Here is a 27,407-nt window from a genome sequence, read left to right as displayed (position 1 = left end):
AAGAGTAGCTTTTTTAGTTTCCTTCTCGGAGACCATCGGTTGCATCTCTTGCACACTCCTAAAAGCAGTTCAGGTGTTTGTTTTTTTTTTACTCTGGGCACTCAACAAATTTCAGAGAATGATGTGTTTGCTGTTTGTAACCATGAATCAGGTGCAGGTGAGTCACTCTTTATGATTGGTGGAAGCCGCCCAGTTGCTTGGCTTGCGTGATCTTCTGCCTGCTTGTCCTTTTGCTATACAGCAGCTGATGATTTTTACAAACACGGATATGGAAAGATGGAAAAAAGTGGGAAAATGATGTAACATTTGTTTTTGCTTAGCCCAGCTCTCTTTTCTCATGAAAAGTGCTTACTGTGTAGCAAGGCAGGCTCTTTTCCCTTAGGCTTCTTCCTCTCCATAACCCGAATTTAAATTCTGGGCTCTGTTTTGTCACCCCCATGGAAATGTTCTCCCCGTCCACCTCTGGTAAGACCTCTCCTTTGGGCACCTGAAGATCATGAAGTGCCCGGGGCATCCATTAAGCTCATAGGAATGAAGTCATCCCTGTTACTGGTGTCTGTATACTAGCCTTAAGGGCTCCCGACCAGCAATGAAGGGCCTCTCCAGTTGACGCGTTGCCACTTAGGGATTGTGTCGTGTTTGCCTTGCTGGTACCTGCTTGCTGGTGTCTTTGAGGGGGGTAGATGAGCTTGAGGTAAAATTTTGTCAGTTCCACATTGTTTTTTATGTCACAGTCGCTCCCTTTTGTCAAGGCCATTTATAATTGGTTAGTATCCCAAAATCCAAACAAAGACTTGCAGTAACCCTGGCTTTGTGTGTATTTCCAACAGATTGGAGATGGAAGCAAGGAAAAAGGCAGACAGACAGCTACTTCAACGTTCTCAACGCCTTCATTGACAAAAAGGATAGCTATTACTCCATCCACCAAATAGGTAGGATTGATGGTCCCTTGGGGAGAGCCAGCAGGTTTTTCCATTCTCTTCTGGGAACGTCTTTCACTTTTTGGGCTGGCTAACGGGCTTATCGAGGTGGTGTGACTTTGGAGTCAGAAGGCTGGGATTTGGGTCCGATTCTGAACTTGGTGACTTTGTACAAGGCACAACATGCCTCCTTGCCTCAGTTTCCTCTTCTGGATAGTGAGAATACCTATGTTCCCATCTCATAAAGGAAGGGGCTTCTGTTCTAGGAACCCTCTGTGAACATCCCCCCCAGAGGACGGAGCCTTCTGGAGGGCCAAGGTCAGCAGGAAGCTTAGCTAACAAAGGTGTACTTGCACTGGCAAAAGTGGTGGGATGTTGATGTTTGAAAGGAAACCACGAATAGAAAGTGCTGCCCTTGGGGATAAAGGAGAATCTAGTTATTTGGCTTTGTTTTCTGTGGGGAGCTAGAGCTTTCTGCCTTTCCAGATAGGATCCTCACTCACAGCCCTGAGGTGTCAGCACTGTTACTGTCACCCGGGTCTCATCCCCATATGAGGGTGAAGAAATCAATAGACTGACAAAATCCCTCAGAAACTGTGTTTTGCCACAGTCTCTGCCTCCTGACCAGGGCAGCCCTTCTCTTTGAGTGGAAATAGAGCAGCTCTTTCCCGTTCCTTTCCTTTGCCTAACAGGTTTTGTGAATGTTACACAAGTTTCTGTGGGTTTCTAAGACACCTCATTCTGAGTAAGACTCAGCTATGTTCTTAAGGGATGTTACAAATAAGGTTATAAATGTGACTAACTTGATTCTTTTTGGTGCAGCTCAAATGGGAGTCGGAGAGGGCAAATCTATAGGCCAGTGGTACGGACCAAACACAGTTGCGCAAGTACTCAAGTATGTACGGAACTTTTATTTCATTTATTTCATTTCTTTTAGGAAAAGCAGTAGTGTAACTCAAACTTGAAAAATTTCAAACTTTTCTCTAGGTCATAAGAGCATCAGAAAACATGCTCAACTGTTAGTATTGTTTGAAAGTAATTTAAAGGGGTGGCTAGGTGGCTCAGTGAATAGAGCACCAGCCCTGGAGTCAGGAGGACCCGAGTTCAAATCTGGCCTCAAGACACTTAACACAAAATTAGCTGTGTGACCTTGGGCAAGTCACTTAACCCCATTGCCCTACCTTCCCCCTCAAAAAAAAAAAAAAGGCAAAAAGAAAGTAATTTTTAAAAATAAAACATTATTACCCTTAATGTTTTTTGAAGGGGCCCTTTCCATGCTTTTCCAAGTGATTAATCAATCATTCCTAGAGTATTTTCCAATAGAAAATGAAAACAAAATTGACTGAAATTCTATAATATTTTGTCTTCCAAGTAGCCTCTCCATATTGTGATTTTAGGGGATGTAGGAAGACCTTGGTTCTCTTTCTCCCATCACTACCAGTTTCCCCATCTGCTATTGTCACTATTGAATGTCACTATGAAAGCTGCATCCCAACAACATGAAAACAGTATTTTCAAAGCTTATTTAGTCATGGAGCACTTGGGCTTGAATTATATTGAAATGGCCCACAAATAATGTTTGGTGGCAGGAAGCCTAAGTAAAGGGTGGGGACTGTAGGTGTCATTGTCAGACTAGTCCATATGTGTTGAGTGAACTTGATAACATGATCTTTGTGTTTGGGACAAAATGACTTGAAAGACAGAGAAGAACCCATTCGACGTAGACTGTGCTTAGACCATGGGTACTGGTGAGAGCCTGCTAGGTTTCTGTAGGAAGGGGGTCTGCTATGGGAACTGGCCTGTGGTCATTTGTAGGGAATGATAATGTAAGGGAGGTTGGTCTGGGCTCCTTCCCTTTCTCTGGAATTGAATGGCAGGTAAGAAGTAGGACAGAGGACACTGGCCTCACAGACTCACTCACAAGCACACACTCTTTTATCACCTCCCCTCACCCAGCTTAGGTTCTTCAGCCTGCCCAGGCCTGGCCTGACCCTGCTTCTGTGAAGTTGACTCACTCATTCTCCATCAAATCCTACATTCTTTTGGAGTCTCTTTGTTTACAGGCGCTATCTTGGGCTTTTCATGCTTTCTGTCTGTCCTATTTTTCCCCCACCAAAATTTTAAAAACCTTAAAATTTTAGAAGGCTAAGTGTTACTAGTATTGAAATTGATCATGATTCCACAATTGATTTGGAATGTCTGAGAGCACAGTTTGAGCAACGCTGGCTTTGATACTGTTGAGGTTTCCCCAGGAACTACTAAGGTTTTTTTTAATTTATTTTATTTTCAGGTCTTTGTTCTGTCCTTTCCAACTTCTCATCTCCCTCCCTTACATTAAGAAAGCAAGAAAAGCAAAACTTGTTAAAAACATGTATAATCAAGCAGAACAAATGACTGGCCATGTCCCCAAAATGTCTTAGGCTGCCTCTGCATCCATCCGCCTCTGGTCACAGGTGGGCGAGTTCTGAAGTTATGTCTGGTCACTGTGTTGATCAGAATTCTCAAGTCTTTCAAGATTATTTCTTTGTTCTTATAATATTGTTATGGTATAAATGGCTCAGGTTCTGCTCACTTCACTTTACGTCAGTTGATAGAAGTCTTCCTAGGACTTTCTTATCTTACAGTATCACATGCATATACTGTAACTTGTTCATCCATTCTCCAGTTGATGGACATGCCCTTAGTCTCCAGTTCTTCCCCATCTCAAAAAGAGCTGGCATAAATATTTTTTTATCTGTGGGTTCTGGCATTCATCTTTTTCTAAAGTGCTTTCCAGAACGGCTGCCTCAATATGTAGTTCCACCAAAAGTGTAGGAGGGTGCCCTTTTGCCCACAGGCCCTCTAAACTGGTAGCAGCTGGTGGTGCTGGCCAAAGAAGTGAAAGGCTCTTCCCAGGCGAGCAGAAAAGAGCGAGTCCTGCACAGAAGGTGGAAGGCTCGGAAGGCTTCTTCCCTTGAAGCCTCCCAGGGCTGACCACTTTCAGGGTTATTTAAGCAAGCCTAGACGAAAACTTAACCTTATTGAGTTACTCCTTTCCTGGTTGTTATTGTTTTTAAAGCCTCTTCTGTTTTATTGTGGGATGAACGGCTTTGTCTTCTATTTAAAAATTTTTTTTTAATTTCTTTCACAATGCTGAAGTCTGGAGGCAGAGCAGCACTTAAAGTTCACAGTGTCCTTCCTCTTAGCCTCGCTGCCACCATGTGCACTGTCGGGATGACCAATCAGAAGAGTCTGGTTGGTTTTGGTCCCCTAAGCTATGGCTGCTGAGAGTTTCTTTCCCAGTAGTTTCTGCACATGTCCTGTTGTCATTGCATTCTTGCTGCTGGGGATTGGGAACCTTGAGCCTCCCCTGCCCAAGCACAGATCCCTCCTTTCTATCCAACCCTCTGTCTTCCCTATTTGTCGGATGCTTCAGCCCTTTCGGATGGCAGGGCTCTCAGGATGTATTGTCCCTATTCCCACTCCTGGATGTCTGTCCCTCTCCTCTTAACTCCCTTGCAGGTGTTGGGGATGGGGGAAAAGGAGAGTCAGGGAAGGGAGCCCCAGCTGAAGTGGAGTTGGATAGAGGACCATTGTCTCTTAAGGGTTTGTGAGTGCCAGTTTTTTACATGTTAAAGAAACAGAACACTGATACTTAAGAGATTGTGGAAGAATGGTTACCAGGAGAAAGTAAACTTAAAAATTTTTTGGCTTTAAAAAAATATTAATTGGGGTGGCTAGGTGGCATAGTGAATAGATCACTGGCCCTGGAGTCAGGAGGACCTGAGTTAAAATCTGGCCTCAGACAGTTAACACTTACTAGCCATGTGACTTTGGGCAAGTCACTTAACCCCAGTTGCCTTGCATTCCCCCTTCCAAAAAGCAAAAAAAAAACACAAGGACCTCTAAGAGCTAAAGAAAAGGGGAAAAACAAAAACAAATTATAATTGGGGCAGCTAGGTGGTGCAGTGAATAGAGCACCAGCCCTGGAGTCAGGAGGACCAGAGTTCAAATTTGGCCTCAGATGCTTGACACACTAGCTGTATGACCTTGGGCAAGTCACTTAACCCCAGTTGCCTTGCCTTTCACCCCCTCAAAAAAAATTATAAATTGCAGTTCTGTATGTGAAAACTGCTTATCATTTATGCCTGTTACTGTGCAGTAGAACAGTAATGATTTTGCATGTTGTTGCAATATGTCCAATTAACTTTAAAATAAAAGTGAACAGTGAGACTGATTGGGTGTGTGGCTCAGGGGTGCATTCTTCACAGTGCTGCTCTTGTGACATGGTCGCCTACTCCTGACTTGAACAGAGTTGGAGGTTACCAGTCACTCTGTGAGAGAGTAGCCATAGGGGTGGGGAGCAGGTCATGAGAGGTGGCTGGATGGCTCGGGGCTGGTGGGAAGGAGGCCCCAGCTCTCAAGACGTGACTTGAGGCTCCCTGCTGGGAGGCTCGTCTTGGTGCTGGTTTTGTCTTGTCCTATCCGTGCTGCTTGTCTTCTGCTGTACTTGGTCACCACAGCTTTTCACCTTGAGAACCAAAGAGAAGAGAAACCTGCATAACGGGGTCCTTTCAAGAGCCCACTGACCTGCTTATTTCTCTCCCTCTTGCTCATTTTCAGGAAGCTTGCTGTTTTTGATACGTGGAGTTCACTGGCCGTCCACATAGCGATGGACAACACTGTGGTGATGGAGGAGATAAGTAAGTCCCTGAAGTGCTGAGAGATACTGCAGAAGCAGAATTACCTGTAAGAAGCTTCAGATGAATCAGAGCAGAGCTCAGGGGGTTGGCAGACCTTACTGTAAACTCGGGACTGAACACCACTCTTGGCAGCACAGGGCAGGCACTTTGGGAAGGGATTTTAGAGTAGAGTAGGTCTCGGTAAGCTTCAGACCAAAGCAGGATCATGAGGGCAGCGGCCTGTCCCATGCTGTTGGTGTGAAGGAAGGTTAGTGCTGGGGCCTGTGCTGTGGAGCTGTGGGACTCTGACAGACAGAAGCATCTAATGGGAGAGCGAAGCGTCGTTTCTGCCAATCCGTCTGGTCTCAGCAAAGTGAAAGAAAATCCATTGAAAACCCAGAGGGCTCCTGAGAGAGCACTGGAGAGCTGGCAGGAGGGAGGGTCGCTACACAGACCCTTCTGTAAACCATCTTTGCAGATTGAGGAAAAGTTCAGAGTGGCCTGCGTTTTGCTGTGCCTTTGATACAGCTGGATACAAATAGAACCCACTTAGAGATTCTCAGATACCTGTTAGGTCACATTTCATCCAGGAAATCTTACCCAAGCAACTCGTCCTTCAAGAATGAGATGGCCATGGACATCCCACTGTAGCCATCAGGCCATTTTTGTCCCATGTGGTCCTCTAAGGGCGGATTTCATTAAAAAGACTGAAAATACAGGGTGCCAGCTTTGCAGGAATTTAAAGCTTAGTTGTTAAATCTTATTTAAAAGAGCTTAGATGAGTGCTTTGACTAGTTGCCTAAATACTGGAGTCCTCGAGAATCCACAGTCTCAAAAAATCACAGCATATGAGCTGGGAAAGACTTCAGAGGCAATCTTGTGCAGTTAGTACCTTACAAAGAATTCACGACCCAACAAGTCCACATCCGATCTCTGCTCAAGTCCTTCAAGTGAAGAGGAGCCCAGCGCTTCTCAAAACAGCCCGTTTCCCTTTTAAATAGCTCTTAAATTAGTCCACATTCCTTACATCAGGCCACTTTTATGTGATTGTACGGAAGAGAAATAGTGTGTGTGGGCATGAGCAGCTTTCCACGCGAGTGGAAATGCTCATCCTTCGGGGCCCTTGAATGTTGCCTTAGGAAGATTATTTTGACAAATAAGAAATGGCTTTCTTGGAGGCAAGCAGAGGAGTTGAGAAGCCATCTTCTCAACCAGGGCCGTGGGGAGCAGGGGGAGCCAGCAAGGACATCCTGGATTAAGCAGACCTTGGAGACTGGTTGTAGGGGATCGGAGGAGAAGGAAGCTGAGGTGTCCTGGGGTGATGGTGCCAGACACACAAAGAGGGAAGTTCAGAGGAGGGGGCCGGGTCAAGAGGGTGAGTGATGGTGTCTGTCAGAAACATGTTGCATTTGAAGTCCCAGAAGACTAGCCCGTGGGGGAGGAGTGTGACCTGCAGGCAGGCAGAGTTGTAGGAGGAGCTCAGGAAGAAATGATTGGATCTGTGAGCTTGGGAGTCACTGGTCAGCAAGCATTTAACCGAGGGCCAGGCCCTGTCCTGAGTGCTGGGATTACAAATATAAAAAAAAGGAGACGGTCGCCTCCTGTGAGGGAGTGGACAGAACCTGGTGGGGTGGATGTGCTCACCAAGGGGCGCCTGCCACAGAGAACAGGAGGGGGATGCTCAACCAGTGAGAGAGACGGGGAAAGAGGCTTTGGGGTGGTTTAGGAGGCACTTGCAGGGCCAAGGATGCTGGGCAGGGAGAAGGCCTCTGTTTGTGCTCTGATGAGGAGACACTCGGGCTCAGTAGCAGTTGTGAACTTTGGTGTTTCTTGTTTTCAGTGTGTGCAGGAGTTACTGAGTGTTTGCTCTGAGGCTGTTGTTCTCCTCTATGCTGATTTTCACCTTTTTTAGGGAGGTTGTGCAAGGCTAATTGTCCGTGCCCCGATGCTGCTGCGTTCTCTCCAGACCCAGAGCTGCTGTCTAATGGGTACCCGCCTGGAGCCCAGGTCACTGCCAGGCTATCACCGTGGAAGCCGCTGGTGTTGCTGATCCCTCTCCGCCTTGGGCTCACAGACATCAATGAAGCTTACACTGAAACCCTCAAGGTAGGGTTTGGGAAGCAGGGCTCAGTGCTCTAGCCTGCAGTGAGGTGGGATTTCACATTGAAGTGTCATCAGATTTTGGGCTGCGTGCTTTTCTTCTGCCTTCAAACCAGCACTTGAAATAGAAGCTGTTTGGTCCTGGGGTGCGTGGCCGTGCTAGACGCCCAGACGGCTCAGTGGTTGGATGGTGGTGTCTGTGCTGGCACAGGAGCTGTGTGGGGAGTTTGTAAGCTGCCTGGGCTAGGTTTGGACACAGCGCCTCTGGTGTTCGGCTCACGTCCTCTGATGACTTAATATTATGGTTAGACATCAGATGAAAGTGTTAGAGGTGAGAGACCTGAGAGCTCCCTCCTTTTACAGGAAAAGAAAGAGCAGGGAAGTGGTTCTGAGTCACACTCTGAATCACTAACAGGCCACCTGGAGCCGGGGCCTTCGGGTCCTTCAGTGACCAGAGTGGCCTCACATCACTTATAAATAACATTTATATACGTGACAACAGATGAGATGTTCCACCTGGCTTAGCTGGGTGTGGTGCTGTGTTTTCTGCCAGTCCTGGCAGGAGCTGGATGGGGAGCGGGATGTCGAACCTAAATCTCCTGGCCCAAGGGCCCAATCAAAACTCACTTCACAGACTCACAGAACTTTTCTGCCTCTTCTGACTTAAGGTTTAGACTCGGTGATTGGGTTTCAACTGTCAAGGACTTCTCTTTGGGGAACTGCAAATCACTTCCCATGTTTAGGATCTTCTCTCTCTCCTCTGTCCGTTTGTCATCATCCTTCTCATTCCCACACATGAAGTTCATCTGGATTCCCCTCTTCCTGTTCCCCCCACGCTGTTCAGAGCTAATGGCACTTAGGGCCTGATATCAGGAGGAGCCTCCCCCGAAGTCAGAGACTGAGAGGGGCCCAAGAAGCCTGCAGTTGAGCCCCCTCGTTGTACAGATCAGGAGCCCAGAGAGGGTGCTTGCCTTGCCCATGGTCTCTGTGGTTTCATTGCCATCTCACACATCACTGTCAGGTGGAGGTCCCTCAGGTGCACCTTTGATCCGGTTGCTGTACTTCAGCACCTGCTTCCCCAGAACCTGTCAGAAGCCTGTGCTTCTCCCCCTGGCATTGAAGCCCTTCCATGAGCTGGCTCCTTGGGCTCATCTCTTGGGGCTTGAGTCAGGTCAGGCTCTTGGCTCTCTGTGTACCGTGACAGTTTTGCCTCTAGGCCTTTCTCCTGCTGTTTTCCCTTCCCACAGTGTCTTTCCCTCCGTTTCTCTATCTGGTATTTTCTCTAGGGCCTCCCTTCTTTCTGAAGCCTTCCCCAGGCTTGCCCTTCTGAATCTCGGATAGGCTGTCCCTTAGCCTCTAGCTCTGGACCATAGCCTTCCTGCGATGGTCCCCAGGTGTCATGTGAGCTTGTGCGTGAAGCAGCCCCTCCAGACAGCGCCGGCTTGGTTTCCTCAGGGTTATGTTACTCCTCCCGGCCCTCATCAGCGTATGACGTCTCAGTGTTCTCTCTCTCTTTCTCGCCCTGTCTCCTCTGCAGCACTGTTTTATGATGCCCCAGTCCCTGGGAGTAATTGGAGGGAAGCCCAACAGTGCTCACTACTTCATTGGATATGTAGGTGAGTCGCCCACAGCCTGGTTTACTGTGGTATCCAAATTGCCTCGAAATTTAAAAAAGGAGAAATAGAAAAATGCTCAGCGTATCCCAGTGCCTTTCAGTTCATGCCATGGAGCAATGCTGCAGTCTCTCCCTCTCCTCCTGCCCACACGTCCACTGCGCACTCCTGTCTCAGAACACTCAGCCTCCACCTTGCTGACTTCCCTTGCGTGGGTGGGTCCAGTTTCAGGTAGACAGACCTGACATGCCACCCTTTTCTAAGGGATTATCCCTCACTGGCTCTGAGGAGGTCCTTCCTTCTGTGTTTCTCTTTCCTTTTTTGGGCCTCATTACCCTAAGCCCATCCTTGTTTTCCCATCTAAAAACTGCTTGCCTACCTGTCAGACAGTCTGTGGTTTTAATGATGCTTGCTTCCTTACCCCATCAGTGTTTACTTTCTTTATTCTCTCACCTTTTTCCCTTGAGTTGATTTTAATGTGGCAAGGAGGGCAGGACCCTTGCCTGCTCGCTTACCTCCTTGCTCAGGATGTTTGCTCACACTCTCTCATTTTCCCTTTGCTCACCCAGGGGAGGAGCTGATTTACCTGGACCCACATACAACCCAGCCTGCGGTGGAGCTGGCAGAAGGCGGCGTTCTCCCCGATGAGACTTTCCACTGCCAGCACCCTCCGTGCCGAATGAACATCGGGGAGCTTGACCCTTCTATTGCAGTGGTGCGTATCCAGGACCCCTTTCCACATTCTCTAAGCATTCTTTTTCTGGCCCACCCACAGGCATTACTACCCACCCTCATCTTCTTTCAAGCTGAAGAAAAACAATTAAGCAAAAACTTGCCATGCTGAAATCTTGTCTGGCTGTGTGCCTCGTGCTGTGAAGTGGAAAGGATACTTGCTTGGGCCTTCTCTGTTTTTTTTTCCTCATTGCTCAGGAGGTCATCTTCCCTTGGGGAATCCCATTTCCATTGCTGTAGTCCTTCTTGTCTGCATCATTTCATGTGAATCTTCCCACATATTGTGGAATTCTTCCTAGTCATCATTTCTTCAGGCACAATATTCAGTTATCCTTCAATCAGCGGGCACCCCTGCCAAGTATTGCATGGAATGATTCTTGGGGTCTTCTTGGCCTTTCTCTTTCTCTTTGACCTCCTTGGCGTATATGCATGGTAGGGGCATACTTACTGCCTCACCTCTTTTCATTGCAGCTGTGGGCTGGAGGGTGGTTCTTCCCCTCTCATATATTCTTATTTCTGGAACCATCTCCTTTATCTGGATGGTCCTCAAAAATCACTTTGGGCCAAGGCATGTTAAAAGTAAAAGGAACCCTTGGAATTGAAATGAACTTCCCCAGTTTAAAGTGAATGTCTTCCCATTTTGTCTTTCCATTCCCTGAAGCCTGACTCTTGCGTCTTATGGTGTGGCGGTAACACTGGGTTCACAAGGGCTTTGCTTTTTTGTCATTGAAAAGCCCTGACCAACCTTATGCAGCCTGAGGACACCTGCATGTCTCCTGTCTGGATTCCAGTGCAAGCTCTCAAAGCCCTGTTCTCTGGGTTCACCACAGAACAATGACTACTTTTCAGTCTCAGCACCTTTCAGAAGCATTCTTGTAAATGTGGAAGACTCCTTATATGTGCTGGCAGAGAAGGGTCTACGTTCCCAAAATCACAGACCGAAAGTTGTTTTTCTCTACTTTCTTTGGAAATTCTTGTAACTTAACTTGTACTGAAGTATCAAGGAGGGCTTTTTTCTTACATCATATTGATTTCTGAACCCAAGTGTCTTCCTTGTGCCTGGACCCAGCAAATTTTCCCTTATAACAAAGATTTAAATTTAAGAAAACAAAAACAAAACTTAGCAAGACCAAACATAGCGCCCTTGTCTGGCAGCGTGTGCAGTGTCCCATTCCTGTAATCTTTACCTTTTTTATTACTGGAGGAAGCGACATTTTCTGGTCTCTCTTCTGAGGTCATTTTAATTATATTGTTCGATTTTGCTTTTTTATCTTTCTTTATACATTACTGAAGTCACATATATTATAAAATTTATTTTTCTTAAGTCTGCTTGTCACTGCTATTTTCACATAGAGATTATCAGAAAAACACTTACTGAAGCATTAATTGAAATACTGAATCTTTAACAAGACAGAACTTGTCATTCTCTAGTATATCACACAGTCTGGTCCTTCCCTCAGCTAAGGCAGAACTAGGAGCAGTAGATTGGGGTTGCAGAGGCCAAATGAGGCTTGATGTTAGGAGAAGCTTCCCTGTCCCAGAGTGAAACCAATTATCTTGAGGGAGCCTGTTCTCATCCAAGTTGCAAGGTGTTGCTGGCTTGTGGAGTGGAGTGCACTGCAAGGGCTCTGAGAGTGGAGATCCTGCCAGCCTACAGCCACAGTCCAGGGACTGTGGAGGCAGGTGGGCCACGAGGGCAGAAGAGACCCTCCCCTGAGGCTTCCACACGAGGCCCTACTGAGGGGAGTGTGCTGAGACGTACAACCAGGGCTCTGAGGAAGATTTATAGTCCATCTCAAAGCTTTCAGAAATGCCTGCAAACCAAGGCAGAAGAGAGTGACTGGGGAGAGAGCTCTGGGAGGCTCCCAGCCTGTCCACCAAAACTGGTCTTTGTGCCAATGCCTGAGGCTTCCTAGAATAAACCAGCTATTCTGGCCCTGGTTTCCCCTGGTGCAGCTTCTCAGTTCCTGCCTCAAGGTCTGGAGTGGTCACCCACTCACTCCACCTCTTGGGTAGGAAGCAGCTCCCTTCCTCTGTGGTAACCTGGAATGGGGCCCAGAATGGCTGCTGCTAGTCTATGAAGAGACAGTGTCTCTTTTGTAAGTAGGTTCTGTCTTCTATGCGTTTAGTGTCTTCCTATTGGAGAATGTAAGCCTCTTGAGGGCAGTGGCTGTATCCCCCAGGTCTAGTACAGTGCCTAAGACCTAGTGCTTAAGAAATGCCATTTCTTTTTTAAAATACACACATAGGCGCAGTTTGGCACTGTATTGTGCCATAGCACTGCAGACATTTCACGCTCTCTTGGTGATGAATTGGGGAAGCACAGGCTTTAGTCCCTTGACTCTTCCCAGTTCTAGAAGGTGACCCTTGAAGGGTTTGTGGAGTACTTTCCCTCTGCATTATGATCCGGCTTTGTTTCTTGCTGAACTTTTGTGTCTGTCCAGCATGACCATACTGTGTATGATGGAGGTGAGTAAAATGCTTATGTCACTTATTCGCATTTTCTGATGGAATGGTCCCTAGCATGTACTCTGTGTCCAAGAGCTAAGGTTGCAAAAGCCAAAAGTTCTCACCTTTTAGAACGTTCCATTTTACTTCAGGGGACTGAGCAAGTGATGGGCTCCTATGTGCTCCTGATTGGGAACGAAGGATGAGATCAAGGTGGATGTTGAAAGGGCCTTAAATCTTGGGGCTGAAGCAGATACTCAAGGAGGGGCCCAAGGTCAGGCTCCTGGGGGGACTACCTGCTGAGAGTCAGCAGAGAAGACCAGGAAAGGGGAGGCCGAGGAAGAGAGTATCCTGAAAGGGGATGTGATCCAGCAGAGCTGGGCACTTGGAATCGAGAGAGGATGAGCATGTCCCTGGCAAATGCCCTTTATTGTTGTTAGTAAGGAGCTGCCAGACAGACGGTCCTCCCCCTTGGCTTCTCCTTTTGAATGAAGAATTTGTCATTAAGGCAACAAGGCAAGGCATTTTGAGCTACTCTACTTTTGGCAGAGAAAGCTCTCCATGAGATGTCTAGGTAATTGAAGGTTTCCCATGCTCCTCTATCAAGCCTCAGTGCCAAATTTGTGATCTGTCTCGTTCAAGGTCCTGTTGATTTTGCTGAAAGTTGAGGATTATTTCAAATATTTTTTTTTTTTAAGCAATTGGGGTTAAGTAACCTCAGGGTTACATGGCCAGGTGTTTCTGGGTGGGTGCTAAGTGTCTGAGCCCGGATTCGATCCCAGGTCATCCCGACTCTGGGGCTGGTGCTCTTACTCTCTGTGCTGCCAAATATTTTGTTTCTTAAAAGCAATATTTCTTCTAGTAATTATATGTTAGTCAACTTTTTTCTTTTAAATAATATTTTATTTTTTCCAACTACATGTAAAGATAATTTTTAACATTCATTTTTTAAATAACATTTTGAGTTCCAGATTTTTCCCCTTTTTCCCTAAGATGGTAAGCAATTTGATAATAGGTTATACATGTGTCCTCAACATCTGTTTATTAAACATTTCCTGTGTGCCAGGTTCTGATGTTAAGCACTGAGTTTAGTTTTTTAGTTTTCTCTTTTGGTATTGTTTTGGCCGTACATGTTAACTAAAATATTTGTGGGATTTAAGATTTTGATTTTATTGTTAGCAGATTTGAAAAAAATCTGACCTTTACCATTCATAGGCAGCACTTATTTAAGGAAAAAAGTTGCTAAACTATCTTGGTTTGGCTTTTGTATTTTAGTGACTTTTTCTTTAAAGCATTTCAGCTGACACAGTTGCTGGAACCAGAATCTTGTACTTTCATTAATGCATGCAGTCAAAACAGAATTGGGAAGGAGGAAGAGGGTGAGGCTGTAAAAAGTAAGAGGGGAGAAAAAGAAGCAGAGGGCAGCCAGCCTGTGTCCACTGCTCATTTTTCAAGATTGACTGACTGGAACCGTTTCAGTGCCCAGGCTAGACTTAGTTTGGGTTTCCACATTTCCACTTACACTAGATTTCTCTTTTAGGGTTTTTTCTGCAAGACTGAGGAAGACTTCAATGATTGGTGCCAACAAGTCAAAAAGGTTGGTCTTTTTTCTTATCTTCAGTCCTGCATAAACAAGTCTTTATAATAAAGTTAGAATCTGTGTTTCTTAAGAAACAGGTAAAATACTGAGAATAATTATGCCGAGTTATATTTTAAAGGGAGTTTGAAGGTGGTTCTGAATTTTGTGTTGACCTCTAGATGATGGTGGTGATGATGATCATTACATTTGCTCTGAATTTGAATGATATTTTTACATTAAATCTGTGCCTCAAGTTTATGGCTTATTGATATTTTTCTTTGTACCTTTAGTTATGTAAGTTACAAATAGAAATCTGACAAAATTATCCTTGTGGAAAATAATATTGAAATTTTCCCATGGGGATCACCTTCTTGGAACCTTTCTTTCCATATGTCAGGTCTCTGGTCTATCTTTGGCTCAGGAGCATCGTGGATAGGATCGTTCAGTGCACCAGGTTTCTTCTTAAGTTTCTTTGTGTGGTTTCCCTCACAGTTGTCTCGAATCCCAGGAGCCCTACCGATGTTTGAGCTGGTTGAGCGTCAGCCTTCACACTTCTCGTGCCCAGACGTTCTGAATCTCTCACTAGGTAACATCCATGTGGTCCCTATAGTGGACGGTTTAGAAGCCTGCAGGACTTGTGATGCCTCTTTTTGTACACTCTTTTGGGTATTAATTGCTCCCATTTGAGCTTTTCGTTTGAATGCCACAGCTAGGGAGAAACAAGACATTGAGAAATTTCAAAGCTTAGGCCCACATCCTATCCTGAATTTCTCCCTGCACATTTTTTTAATAATATACATCTGTGTTTTTGACCCAGAAAAATAAGGAGTAGCTATTTTCTTCTTTACTTTTGTCTTCAATTATATGAATGTTGAAGAAAGTTGTAGATTTCTAGTGAATTTTTGTAGAGTTTTGTGTTTTGTTTTATTATAAGCCCTCCTGTGAACTCGTTACTTTGTAGTCTTGTGTTGTGGTCCATGATTCCTGTTGCCATTTCATTTTTTAACTTATCTAAACACTTGGGTTAATTGACTAATTTGTATATGGATTTTACATGTGTTTGTCTTTTCAATTGTTAATCCTAAACTACTGCTGATGTTTTGATATAAATTAATGATGTCTAAGAGTGTTTCTAATTTTTATCCATTCTCTACTGTCCTATTTTCTCCATTTCCTGACTTTTCTCCCCACTCAAAACATTTCATCCCTCTGGTCCTTCTCAGATAGAAACAGCATAGCCTAGTGGAAAAAGGTCTTGATTTGTAATCAGAGGGACACCCTGCTTCATGGCCAGGCTCTGCCTTGACAGCTCGTTGAGAAGCCTCCCCAGTGTTCTCCCCTAGAAAATGAGGGATCAGACAAACCAGCATCTGAGGACCTCCTTGTTTTTTCTAAACATGCCTTGTGGCTTGGGTGCCCACTGGGCCTATACTCTCTCTAAGTTCTAGCTAAGCCCTTGCCTCTACCCTCACACCTTTCCTGACCACACCATTTGGAAACCCTTTCCTACAAAATGTTCTCTACTGTTTCAGTTAGAATACATGCATAGGCTAGCAGCAGTAAAGATCTTTTCATGTACGTGTATGTCTTTTCTCCCCAGTTACAGTATAAACTCCCTGAAAGTGGGGGCCTGATGTTAAGCTTTATAACCCCACAAACCCTAGTATAGATAGCACTCCGCCCATAGGAAGTACTCAGGGACTATCTGTTGGTTATACTAGGACTCTTCCCCCTCTCCCTCCCATCCCATCCGCACCCAACTCAAATACTCCATTGACCCAAAATGCTTTGTTTTCTGTCCTCTAGATTCTTCCGACGTAGAGAGACTGGAAAGATTCTTTGATTCAGAAGATGAAGACTTTGAAATTTTGTCCCTTTGAAAAGGCTAGGACACTGACTTGCCTGATCTGTGTTACGTGGGGGGTGGGGGGTGGGGAGGGAAGCCCCTCTGAGAGCCCGGCTCACAGGTTTTCACAGGCGCTTGATGACATCCCAGTGTTCCATTCATCCCGGCGTGCGTGTAGCCTCAGCACAGAGGGGGCGTTGTCTGCATTCTGTCCTTGGATCAAGAATATGTTTTCATGGAAGCCTTAATGCTTGGAGTCAGGATCCTCAGCACAAAACACTTTTTCAGGAAATGGAGACAGTGGTGCCTCAATGTTGAAAGGTCCCATGTGTGAGACGAGCAGAGGCAAGACTGTCGAGTGTGCTGTCTGGAGAAGCCTCTCCCCGTTGGCTGGGCCCTCTGGAGCAGATGAGCTCATGTTCCACCTCCTGTAACACGCTGAGCTTTGGTTGGCTTGGGATGTCCGTTCCTCTTTTTAGTTATGCACATGAGCAAAGTAGGCTGGACATCCCTCAAGTAGAAGTCTCTGGAGCCAGGCAGACGTGTTGTGCCCGGAGGGGACTGTGCTCTCACACCAGTTTTCACCTGCTGTTCCACAGAGTGATGCTGCTGTCGCTTCATATGCAGTGTTTTCTTACAGACACATAATTGTCTTTCTTTGTCTTCTTTAAGCTCTATCCTACTCCATTATTTTTAAGGGCTACCCTTGGGGGGTGGGAATTGTACTGACTGAACTTTATTACACCAAGGTTTATTGTTTTAAAAGAAAAAAAGTCAAAATTGGCCATTTAAGACCACTACACACTCACACTGTAAAACAAAACCCCTTTACTTGTGAAGAGTGTATTTAAGAGAAAGCAAAAGAGAATTATTTCTGCCCCGGCGAAGCCAGCATGCCCCCGAGGTCATAGGGGGCATATAAGGGATAAATTTTCGGAGTGGTTGATGCTGTTCTCAAAGTTTTCATCATCTAAAAGCTCCGGGTGTGTCCATCTCCTCGGTAAGACTGCATCACCATCCAAGACCTAGAGCAGCTAGGCTATGTTTCTGAGGGGGAAGAGATTAAGAAAGAGCCTGTTTCTCCCATTGAACCAAGAATCACGTGGGTCTCTTGACAGACAAGAATATTAGCAGAAAGTCTTTGGGAAGATGTCTCCCTGCCATCAGTGATGTGGAAAGGCGTGAAGGAGAAAGAGGCCACAGCCAACAAACGAGAGTTCCTCCCTGGTTTCCACGCTCTGTGAAATATGACCTATCAGGGCATTGGCTTTATGCGGTTTTCAACTGAACAGTTTGGAACTTAGGAGTCCAGTGCAGTGACGTGTTAGAGACCAGTGGCTGACCACTGTTGTAGTTGTCCAGCAGGTTGGCCAGCCTGGGATATTCTCAAGGCCCTCCTCAGAAATGGCCTGTTCGGTTTTCTTTCGCTGTTGGGGGTCTGTGGTTGTGTCATTCTAGTCTGTCCTGCTATATACATGCTAATCACTTTAGTACTTAACTTGCTGGCTCTTTAGTCCTGTTTTAGCATAAAGCTGCCATTTGTCCTGAGAGTGTTGTCCATTCTTTAGGAAATGTTTAAAGAAAGGGAGAGGGGTCTTTGGGCCATCTGTTAATCATGCATATAGGGAATATGGGGGAAGTGGATCTTCTATGAGGAAAAATTGCTTTTACTGTACTTTGTTCTTAGGAAAGAGAAATCAGTATTCGCAAAAATACTAGGTGCCCAGGTTTGCCACTTTTTGACTCCTGTTCCTGGCCTCAGCAGGTAAATTGTGAGGAACACCTGAATGTTCAGTTCCATAATGGCAAAGGAAAGGGATCCGGGTGGCTTGCCTCCAGGGCTATGTGTCTTATGGACAGGCTGCAAGGCACCTTCCTGAAGTCTAGAAGAAACACGTTCCCCCATTTCCCTTCTTTTCCTTTTCTTGTCCATTCCTAGTCTTTCATGTACATTTGGGGGTGGGTGAGGAGAGTGGGGATTGTTCTCCGTTTAGTGCTTTATGTTTTTATCTGAATAAATAACTGATAAGCTTCTTAAAAGCCCTTGGGTTTCTGAAACATCACTGAATTAATTCCCAGTGAGATGGATTTGTCTGCCTTAAGGTGATGGTGTGGCTGGAAGATGGTTCGTTTGAGATCCAGACCTTGGGAGAAGGATTCTTTTTGTTGTACTTTGGGTGGCACTTTCCCCCTTAATTTATGGAGTCATCTGGAAATGTTGAACCCTCAGATTTTCACAACAAAGTAGGCCTTGTCTCAATACTGTGCATAGGTGGGGACTATTCCTCCCCCTCCTGAGGTCTGGTGCACTTGACAGATTGAGAAAGTTTGCTGGGGCAAAGTCCAGGGATCCAGGATGACAGTGCTCCTGCAGGGGAATTTTCCCCCTAGTGTGTTCTAGACATTCTCCTGCCTATTACATACGGCTGTGTCAGTTGCTATGGGAGGAACCCCTGAGTTAACTCTCCATGTCTGGGATATTCCTCTCCCTGAGTCACAAGACCATCAATGACAGTCTTAAGGTGGGTGGCAACCCCAGGCTGGGCATTGATCCTCTGCACAAGTTTTGTGATGCCAAGGCTGGCCTGCCATGCCAGTTGTTGGCACTGTATGGATGCCACACATGTCTCACTCGCTCATGCTATGTTGAAGTACTGGGAGTGCCTCCTACAAATTCATGGAGTATGTCACAGCATGTTTGGTATGTTGATGTCACTACAAGTGCACAGAGAATCCTCACTGCTTCTTGTTCTGCACAGAATGATGGTTTGTAGTGCATTCTGTTCCCTCGTTTTGTGTCCATGGTGCTGTTCGCTGAGATACCAACTCCTTCATAGAACTCCTCAGTGATCAATCTGACGAAAGTCAACCCAGGGCTGGCCAAACAGAAGCGTTCCTTCATTCAGGTTCTCTGACCCCCAGTCTAAATCATTATCTGGGACCTGAAGCATCCAAAATAACAGCCCAGCTAGTGCAGAAATGCATATAGCCTTTTGGTGGAGCTTTTAAAAATGGAAAAGCATAGTTAGAAGACAGTTGAAGCATGCGTTCTTTTGAGTTGAGTGTACCTGAATGCTTGTCTGGTAGAATAATAGAATGAAGAACAAAATTAGGCTTTTACTTGTCACTATTGGAGTGTGATTTTTCTGGTGAATTTAGGTGGTGTTTGTTTTTTAAGTGAAAGATGAGCTAATAGCATGAAAGAATGGTCATCTAACAAATTAGTTTATCCTGGTCTCATGTAAGCTCATGTTCTGTCTCAGGTTTGGGGGGTGTGTTATATTTTACTTTGCCTTCCATGTTCTTAATGAAAACTTTCCTAGAAAAATATGAGAAGCTGTTCTAGGAAAAGTGAGTAATGTTAATTTCCTACAGTAACAGTGCACAGTTCATCTCCATTAAGAGCTTAAGGGTTCCTGGAGAAAGCCTCCTACCAGTGTGAGTGTGCTTTTACATGGAGGACACCTTCCATTTCTGTGCTGATGGGGTGAGTGGTCTGTGCCTCCCAGTGGATCTGGAAGCAAAAGTAAGAGAGAAAGAATAGAATCATGCTCATGGAGCGTTCACACACTTGTTGGTCACCCTCAAAGAGAATGTCCTAGTATGAGAATGGTGGGGTAGAGGTCATAGCAGCCAAGGCACTGGACAGAATGTGCTTAGTAGAATGAACATCCTCCAAAGTCAGTTTTTCTCCTAACAGACCCTTGTTCTGTCTTCTGCTTTGTTGTGGAAGTTAGTATCAGGTGGGTTTGTGCTGAACGCGGTCTGCTATATGGGAACTAAAACAATAACCTCATTAAAACTCTGATTTCACGGTGTAGACACTGAGAAGAGGGTTACGGGGAGGCCTCGACGTGCCACACTTCCATCACCTCTTGGCCGGTTATGGGCCCATTTGTTTTATTGTTGGAGCTCTTCTTCTGTGAGAGCTGCATGTCGAGGATAAAAGCACCAGAGGGGAAGAGGAAGGAACAGAAGGCCTATGTTTATTCAAAGCTTGGATAGTTTTTGCCCCCCACGCAGTTGGGGGTTCCTCAAAAGTACGGAAGAAACGTCAGGGGAAGACACATCAGTTGCTAGCAAAAGAATATGCCAAGGCAAAGTATGTTTGCCATGTTAACTTCCATGATTAGAAATGGTGTCAGTGTTGTTACTTGCGTTTACTGGAAAGTCTACTCTGGGACATGGTTTTATTTGTCCCGCCTTTGCATGCCTACAGCATTGGACTGTAACTGGAGTGTCTTGGGTGGTGGTGAGGTCCCAGATTGTGCTTTGGGGTATGTTGGTGCTGCTGTGGGTGCTTAAGGGGGCTTGCCCTTTTCCAGCTTGCACTGCAGTAGCAGTTTGGTTTTCTGTGCCCCTCTCCCTAGCCCAATTTTACCGATTGTTACCAGCGGAAGATTTCAGGACATTATTAGTTTAACCTTTGTGCCATTTGCATAAGTGTCACTGATAAGCTTAAGGCAGGACCATCTCCTATAACTGTCATGAAAGGCACAAGCATTCAGCAGAGCGAGGGATACAGGGTAGTACCCTGCTGGATCTAGCCTTTGCCTTGGTCATTGGTGCCTAAAACCAGGGAATAATGATTTCCCAGGGGGGGATGCCATGTTGGCATGCGGTGTTGAGCCTCTGGATGGAGAGCAGTGTGGTACAGGTGAAAAAAGCACTGGGTCTGGAGCCAGGATCTGGGTTCAAATCCCATCTCTGATGCATTACGTGTGTGACTCTGGGCAAGTCACTTAACCTCCCTGGGCCTGTTTCCTTATCTGTAAAATGATTCTGACTCAGAAGTCCCTTCTAGCTCTAGGCCAGTTGTCGTCCTATGACTATTTTCAAAATAAAACTGAAGACCTGTGAACAGTTTATCTGGTAATAAATATTTTGGAAGGGTGGTAATATTTCAGAAGCCCACTCTAAAAGAGTTGTGATTTGGGCTAACCCCACATTCTCTCCCTATCTTGGCCTCTGTGGTTCTTGTCCATATTTTCTCCTGTATCTTCCATATTGAGTTTACATAATCTGTTGTAGTCGTTACCTTGGGGACATTAATGAATGAGCCCCTATGTGACCAGGCTGCCTTTCCCAGCCAGCTGTAGGTGCCTTAGTTCTTGTGCCACTTGCGATGGACATGTTGGTGAAGTGGTTTTGCCTACTCTGTCCTTGTATCACTCTTGAATTATTTATCACTTTTGTTCTCCTGAGAGCTTGGTGCTCTGTGATCTTAGGTCCCAGAGCTTCACTAGAGAAAGAGTCATGTAAGAGACAGGCTTTGGGATTAGTTGACAACACTGCTTAATTTCCCAGCTACAGTCTCGATGCTTCCTTCTCCTGATGGAGCAGTGTCTCTTAAGAGGAGGGGGTGGAAAAGGTCCCCCACCGAGCTTTAGATAACAGCTTTTATCTTGGTCAGGGATATTGGATATCTTGGATTGGCTGCCAGCCTTCTATAGCCAAACTGACCTTATTGAATGAGTTCTCGTTCGGGGTTCGTAGGTGTGCACTTGGAGGTAGCCGTGAAAGAATTGTTTGTTCGTTGGGATTATCTGCTCAGGTCAGTGTGATTCGGCTGACTAATCTGTATTGTTGAGAAAAGTAACCTATAGTTTGTTGAATGTCTTCTGTGTGTACTCCTAAATCTGAGGAATCTCTATTGCCATGCTCAGGAGCTTTTGGGGAGCACAGAACTTGTTTAGGGGGAAGTCCTAGAGCCCTGGGTTCTTTTTATTACATACTAAAGCATTACTCTTTAATAAGGTTCTAGCCACGAGATTTGCCTTCTGCAATTCAGTTAGTAATCACTGGGAAGCAGATGGCCCATCGGTCCCCCAGCAGGGAATTATCTCCAAATGACCAAAGCTATTAGTGCCTGCCTCTAGTTCTTCCGATGCTGCCAAAACCCTTAGGTGAAGGGGACGGTGTAGAATGTTCTGATCTCCTTTCCAGCACTTTGTTCTTGGTACCTCACAGAGTTCAATTAAGTGTTGTTTGACTGATTTTTGCCTCTGGCAAATATCAAAGCAAAACCCAAGTCTCTTCCAGCAGCTTTTTGCTTGTCCTCAAGTTTTTGAAATCTTGGGCATTTCCAAAGGAAGACATTCAATCTTTTAGTTACTTCTCACTTCCCATCTTAAGTGTCTTAGTCATTTCATCCAATAGAAATCTTCCATTTTCTCTTCACTCTTGATTGTCTTGATCCATGAAATCTTAAGTGATACAGAGACCGAAGCGGGAAAATTAGGGAAAGGGGGAAGAGTTCCCAGGATTATGAACCAGTGCTATGGGGCAAGAGAAAGAGTGATGTCATGATTATCTACCACCTTCCTGATCTCACCAGTTCCTTCCTCAAACCCAATTGCTCTTGTATGACCAAGAAACGACTAATTTGGGAGCCCCACTCTCCCCACAAATGATAGATTGACTCAGTTATCAACCCAGAAGGAAACAGAAGGCATCTAGTCCAGAGCTAGATGTGCCATGGACCCTTGAGCAGTCTGGTGGAATGAACATCTAGGTGCTCAGAATGTTTTTAAATGTATAAAATGAGATACATAAGATTACAAAGGAAACTATAAAGTCTAAAATTCACAGATGCCCTTATGTAGCCCAGCACCTTATTTTACAAATGATGCCTCACATTCGTATAAAACTTAGGAGTTTAATAAGTTTATTGTTAGCTTCCTCCCTGCCATCTTCCTTTTCCCTTGACTATTCACCTATCTTACCCATTTATATCACTTTACCTTCACTTTCAGACTATCTCCACCTCACAGTGCCTGCACTCTGGTCACCATCCTCCCAGAACTTTAGACAGCTCTGAGGGTTTTACTACCATAGTCGAGCCTTCTCTGGCTCAGAACTGGCCTCCAAGCCCCTTCTTGGCCATCTCTACACTGTTAGAATGTCAGCCCCTCAGGGGCAGAGGCTTGCTTAGCACAGTGTCTAAAACATAGTCAACACTTCATAAATGCTTTATTTAAATCTGCAGCTCCCAGCGCAGTTCCTTGAATAAAGTAGGCATTTCATTAATGTTTGTTGAGATTGTCAGTTCACAGATTATCCCCATTTTATGTGGGCCTCTTGGTGTGACAGCCTGTACTTGAGCTTGGTCTGTCTGTTCTTTTAAGTAGGACCCAGAGAGAGATTGTAACATTTTAAGAGCAAGTCAAGCTGAAGTTTTTCAGAGCAATCCCATTAGGACAGTTAAGAAACTAGGTCTGTGTTCCTACCAACAAAATTATTCTCCTTGGGTACATGCTATGAACAAACTCATTGTAGGAACTGAAATCTTTCTCTTCCTGCCTATGTACAGTATAAAGAATGTTTTAGTGAAATATAGTAGAAAGGGGGCAAGAATGAAAATCAGGATGGGCTTATCTGCTAGGTAGCTGTGACTTGGCTAACTCCTCTCCCTGAATCTACTTTCTCTTCTGTAAAATGACAGGATTCCTGTATCACCTTCCTACTCAGAACCCTTCAGTGGCTGGCTGCTGCAGTAAGACCAAATGGAAACTCCTTATTTGAGGCATGAGGATGTCTCCTCTGAGATTTATTAGATATCTGGTGATGGGCTTGTCACCTTCAACAAGACCTCCATTTTCTTGGTTAGGGACGATAATTATTACACATGGTGGTTGTAGGGAATATATTTTGTGAGCCATATGGTATTTCTAAGGTCCTGTTTCTAAAATAATCTATGCCTTATGCTTATGGGCATTAACATCCAGACTTCCAAGTCTGATCAGTTGATGGTTTGCCTGAGTATGTTTTTAAAATAGATGTCTTGGGGGCCCTTGATCTTTTCTGGGCCAGTGACAATCCCAAGTGTAATTTGAACGTTAGATGGTTTTTTACTTCAAGAAAAAGGTCATTTTGGTTCATGCAGTAAAATGGACATCAGAAGATGGTGTAGGGCAGGGAAAAAAATCCCTGTTGTATATGCTCAAGAGGCAACAAACACATGGCAAGATTAGAGAAGTTTGTGTGATAGGTTTCTAGTCTAAGGAAATGTTAAACCAGGTGAGTGAAATGCTTTGGTCCACCATTTATTTTTAACAATTTACTCCTTGGGTGGAAGATTTTCTTTGCTGGCTTTTACACAGAAAGTTGTTAGGTTAAAATGAGTAAATATGATTGGAAAGGGCAGGACAGAGTTCAAACAAGAATCTTGTATTTCCCCTGGTTACTCATTCCACATTGTTGCTTTTGTCCAAGGGCAGAGGCAAAAAAACCTGAACCAACTCCATGGTTTATTCCGGGCTGTTGCTCCAGGGGACAGTTGGTTTGATTTCTGGGCTTCCTCAACCCAGCCAAATGAAGAGTTGGCAGGAGCGCTCAAGCAGCCATGGTTTCCCCAGTGTTGGGGGAACAAGTAAGCTACATGTGGCAAAGAATCACATGTAAGGGCTACTGTGTCTGTTGTCTCCCAGGTGTTCCTTCTACAGTGATGAAGGACCAGGAGATGAGGTCTCCATTTCCATGTTTATATCTGTGTGTGGCTTTTAAAAGTTGCTTTTTCTTGTTAAATTGGTGTTTAATAGTTTTTCGTTTACTTGATGGAATTTTCTCTGCAAAAGATGAAAATGTGACTACTAGTAGACAGCTAAGACTGTCCTTACTCAGTGTTTTATGTAATACAAGCTCCCCCCCTCCCCCGCAGGTCTTTCTGTGATCACCCTGAGATTTCAAGCTCAGTTTCATAGTGGGAGCCTGAAATCTGATCTTCAGTTACTTAGAGCCCATTGATGGCAGCTGGGTGGCTCCATGGATGAATCAGGAAGACCTGAGTTAGGACACTAGCCATGTGAATCTGGATGAGTCACTACATCTCTCTCAGTCTCAGTTTTGTTATCTGTAAAGTGGGGATAATAATAGACGATCATTATTACTCCAGCTCCATGAAATGGCTCAGGCTAATTCCCAGGTGGGCAAGTCCAACCTGTTTCTTTCTGCCCAAACCAACCAACTACAGACAGTACTGCTTCTCTTTTGGACCAACGGGCTGATGTCCCACTGCCCCCTACTGCAGTCAATTCTCTTACCCAACCAGAGGGTCCTTCTCAGTCTAGCCTTGAGTCACACCATTGTTACCGTGGCTCAGTCGTTTCAGTTGTGTCTGACTCTTTGTGACTCCATTGGGGGTTTTCTTGGCAGAGATACGGGAGTGGTTGGCCATTTCCTTCTCCAGCTCATTTTATAGATGGGGAAACTGAGGCAAACAGGGTGAAGTGATTTGCTCATCTTCATAGCTAGCCAGATTTGAACTCAGGTTGATGAGTCTTCCTGACTCTAGGCCTGGCACTCTGTGCACCATGGTACCACCGAGCTGCTCCTTGGCTCCATTAGACCTCACCAAAAAAGGTTCATGAATGACCCACCATTTCCACTACCAACACCAAAAAACCTCAGTTCCAAAGATCTTTCTAAGAAGGCTGGATAATGGGCTCCAATTTTGTGAGTAAAGCTTGCCTCAGTGTTAGAGCTGACTACAGTCAAAGTTTTGCAGAGTCCTGAGCTAAAAGACGCTTTGGTTACTCTGAGAGGTGAAAGGAACCAAGATGACTCAGACATAGCCTTTTTTAATAAAGAGTAAGCCCATAGCCACGAGGAGCCTTGGGGGATAATCTGGATAAAAGCTGACCAGTATACAACGGCTCTCTGCAGACCTGTAGAGGTAAGTATATCAGATTTACATCAAACCCTGAAAAGACAGGACTGAGGTTCCTAAGGAGGAGGGTCTCCAAAAGAAATGCATTCCTCAAGTGCTTCCTGATGTTAAAGTCTCTAGTTACAGCTTACATGAATTAAACAATGGTCTAGACTCAAGTGCACTCAACATAGAACCCGCCCCAGACAACTCTGTCTTGTATTCACAAATCATGGAACTTTCCCTGGTAGCTCAGCTTCATCGACAGCATCAGAAGTTGTATGTTCAAAGCACAGAAAGGCAGGTAGGAATTTTCAGGTGACAAACTCAGCACTCTGTGTCTAACAAGCTTGTTTTACACCTGCTTGTGTAAACGTGATGCCACATCATGGTGACGTTATACGGCACTGTACAATCTTTCGATGTAGTTAACGTGAGTTATTTCATGTGGATAGAGCATTTACTGGGTGCACAGCATTGTGCTAATAAGCCCACAATATACTCCGATTCTTGGAAAACTTCCTGGTTATTCCTAACATTCTCAGGTCTGACCTTCATATTTGAAGGTGTGGACATCAGTCTCCTATAACATTCCAAGTTAGCCCTTCCCCCCCAAAAGGCTGTATTTTAAATTTTATTTGAGCATGGATATACAAATTCATTTTGTTTTTAAAGACATCCAAATTCATGGAACTCATCTTTCAAATGATGGTGTCATTCGCTTGCAAAGCCTTTTTTTTTTTTTTAAGGCAGGTGATAGTCTTCTTGAATGAGGATTCTTTAGATGTATATCGTCTAAGAGAGAAGCCCTAGGAAAGGTCTGTGACATGGTGTCACTAAGACGGGAGCAGTTTCAGTGTCAGTGAGCACCCAATCTCAGGTGCTTGGAAGAGTGTTTCCTTTCCAACAATGCATTGCCAGCCAGAGCACCATGGGAGAACAGGTTAAAGAAGGGAGCAGAACAAAGCTTGATGGAAATGGGCTGGCAGAAATGGCCCCAGAGTACTTCTCGCCCCCCCCCCCCCCAGCTGTGAATTCAGCTACCAGAACCAAGAACTCTGCTGAGCAAGTGAATCTATGAAACAGGGTGGGTGATAGGAGAGAAACGTTTGTATGGACCAAGGGCTCACTGACTAATCCATTTGTGCTGCTTCCTTAGAAACCATATTCTTGTTCATCTCAAGTCTCTTCCCCCCGGAAAATTTCTCCCAGAACTGAGCTATCAGATATTAGCAGCAGCTGCATTAATGTCCAGGTTAAGTTTCCTTGAAGATGTTCATGGATGGAGACCAGATTTCCTACAGTCTCAGCAATGAAGAAGTCCTGGCTGGGGCCATTAGGAAGGCCTCACCTCTCTCTATGTCACTGTAAGAGGTTATTAATGACTGAGACAAACACTGACCAGCGTAACCCTTGTACTGCTTGGGCATCTGTGTTTTTTAGACATGTGTCAAAGGAAGACCATCTGTTCTCTGTTCATCCCGATGTGGAAAAAGAGAATGGTCGTTCAACCGTCAGAAAGCTAACGATGACTTCAAAGACCTTGCCCACCCATTCTGTCAGTCTTACTGACCATGCTAGGGAGACCTGGGCCATGACTTGCTCCCACCCACCCCACTTTCCCCAGGACTGGGCTTCACCGGGGCATTTATTTCAGTCACTTTATGAGGAGTTCTTAATGTAATCCAGTTACTGTAGACTGAAGCCAAACTTCTACACATACTAAAACTTCCTGCTTAAAATAAACTTTCTCATGCTTCCTTTCTGAAAAGAGCTGTCAGTTCAGAGTATTTGGAATTAAGCTACTTGGTACTTAATTTATAATAAGGATACAAATAAAAACAACTGACCTCATTTTATAA

The 27,407-nt window shown here is 45.1% G+C and overlaps 1 protein-coding gene across 3 annotated transcripts in view; it reads left to right on the top strand.

Moving 5' to 3' along the window:
* The window catches only part of ATG4B (autophagy related 4B cysteine peptidase), a 47,959-nt gene extending 20,552 nt beyond the window's left edge, over window positions 1–27,407 (top strand). For all 3 annotated transcript variants that reach the window (XM_069083349.1, XM_069083350.1, XM_069083348.1), the window contains 9 exons: window positions 831–932; window positions 1,743–1,815; window positions 5,523–5,602; window positions 7,494–7,687; window positions 9,219–9,297; window positions 9,864–10,009; window positions 14,015–14,071; window positions 14,546–14,639; window positions 15,860–27,407. In XM_069083349.1, the coding sequence (XP_068939450.1) occupies window positions 831–932; window positions 1,743–1,815; window positions 5,523–5,602; window positions 7,494–7,687; window positions 9,219–9,297; window positions 9,864–10,009; window positions 14,015–14,071; window positions 14,546–14,639; window positions 15,860–15,933 (899 nt within the window). In that variant the 3' untranslated portion in view covers window positions 15,934–27,407. The remainder of the gene's footprint in view (window positions 1–830; window positions 933–1,742; window positions 1,816–5,522; window positions 5,603–7,493; window positions 7,688–9,218; window positions 9,298–9,863; window positions 10,010–14,014; window positions 14,072–14,545; window positions 14,640–15,859) is intronic.

Source organism: Petaurus breviceps, unplaced genomic scaffold (genome assembly GCF_028583685.1).
Source record: "Petaurus breviceps papuanus isolate PSGF00001 unplaced genomic scaffold, PetGlider_PUasm1.0 173, whole genome shotgun sequence".
NCBI classification, from domain to species: Eukaryota; Metazoa; Chordata; class Mammalia; order Diprotodontia; family Petauridae; genus Petaurus; species Petaurus breviceps.
This window is presented reverse-complemented; position numbering and strand designations above follow the sequence as displayed.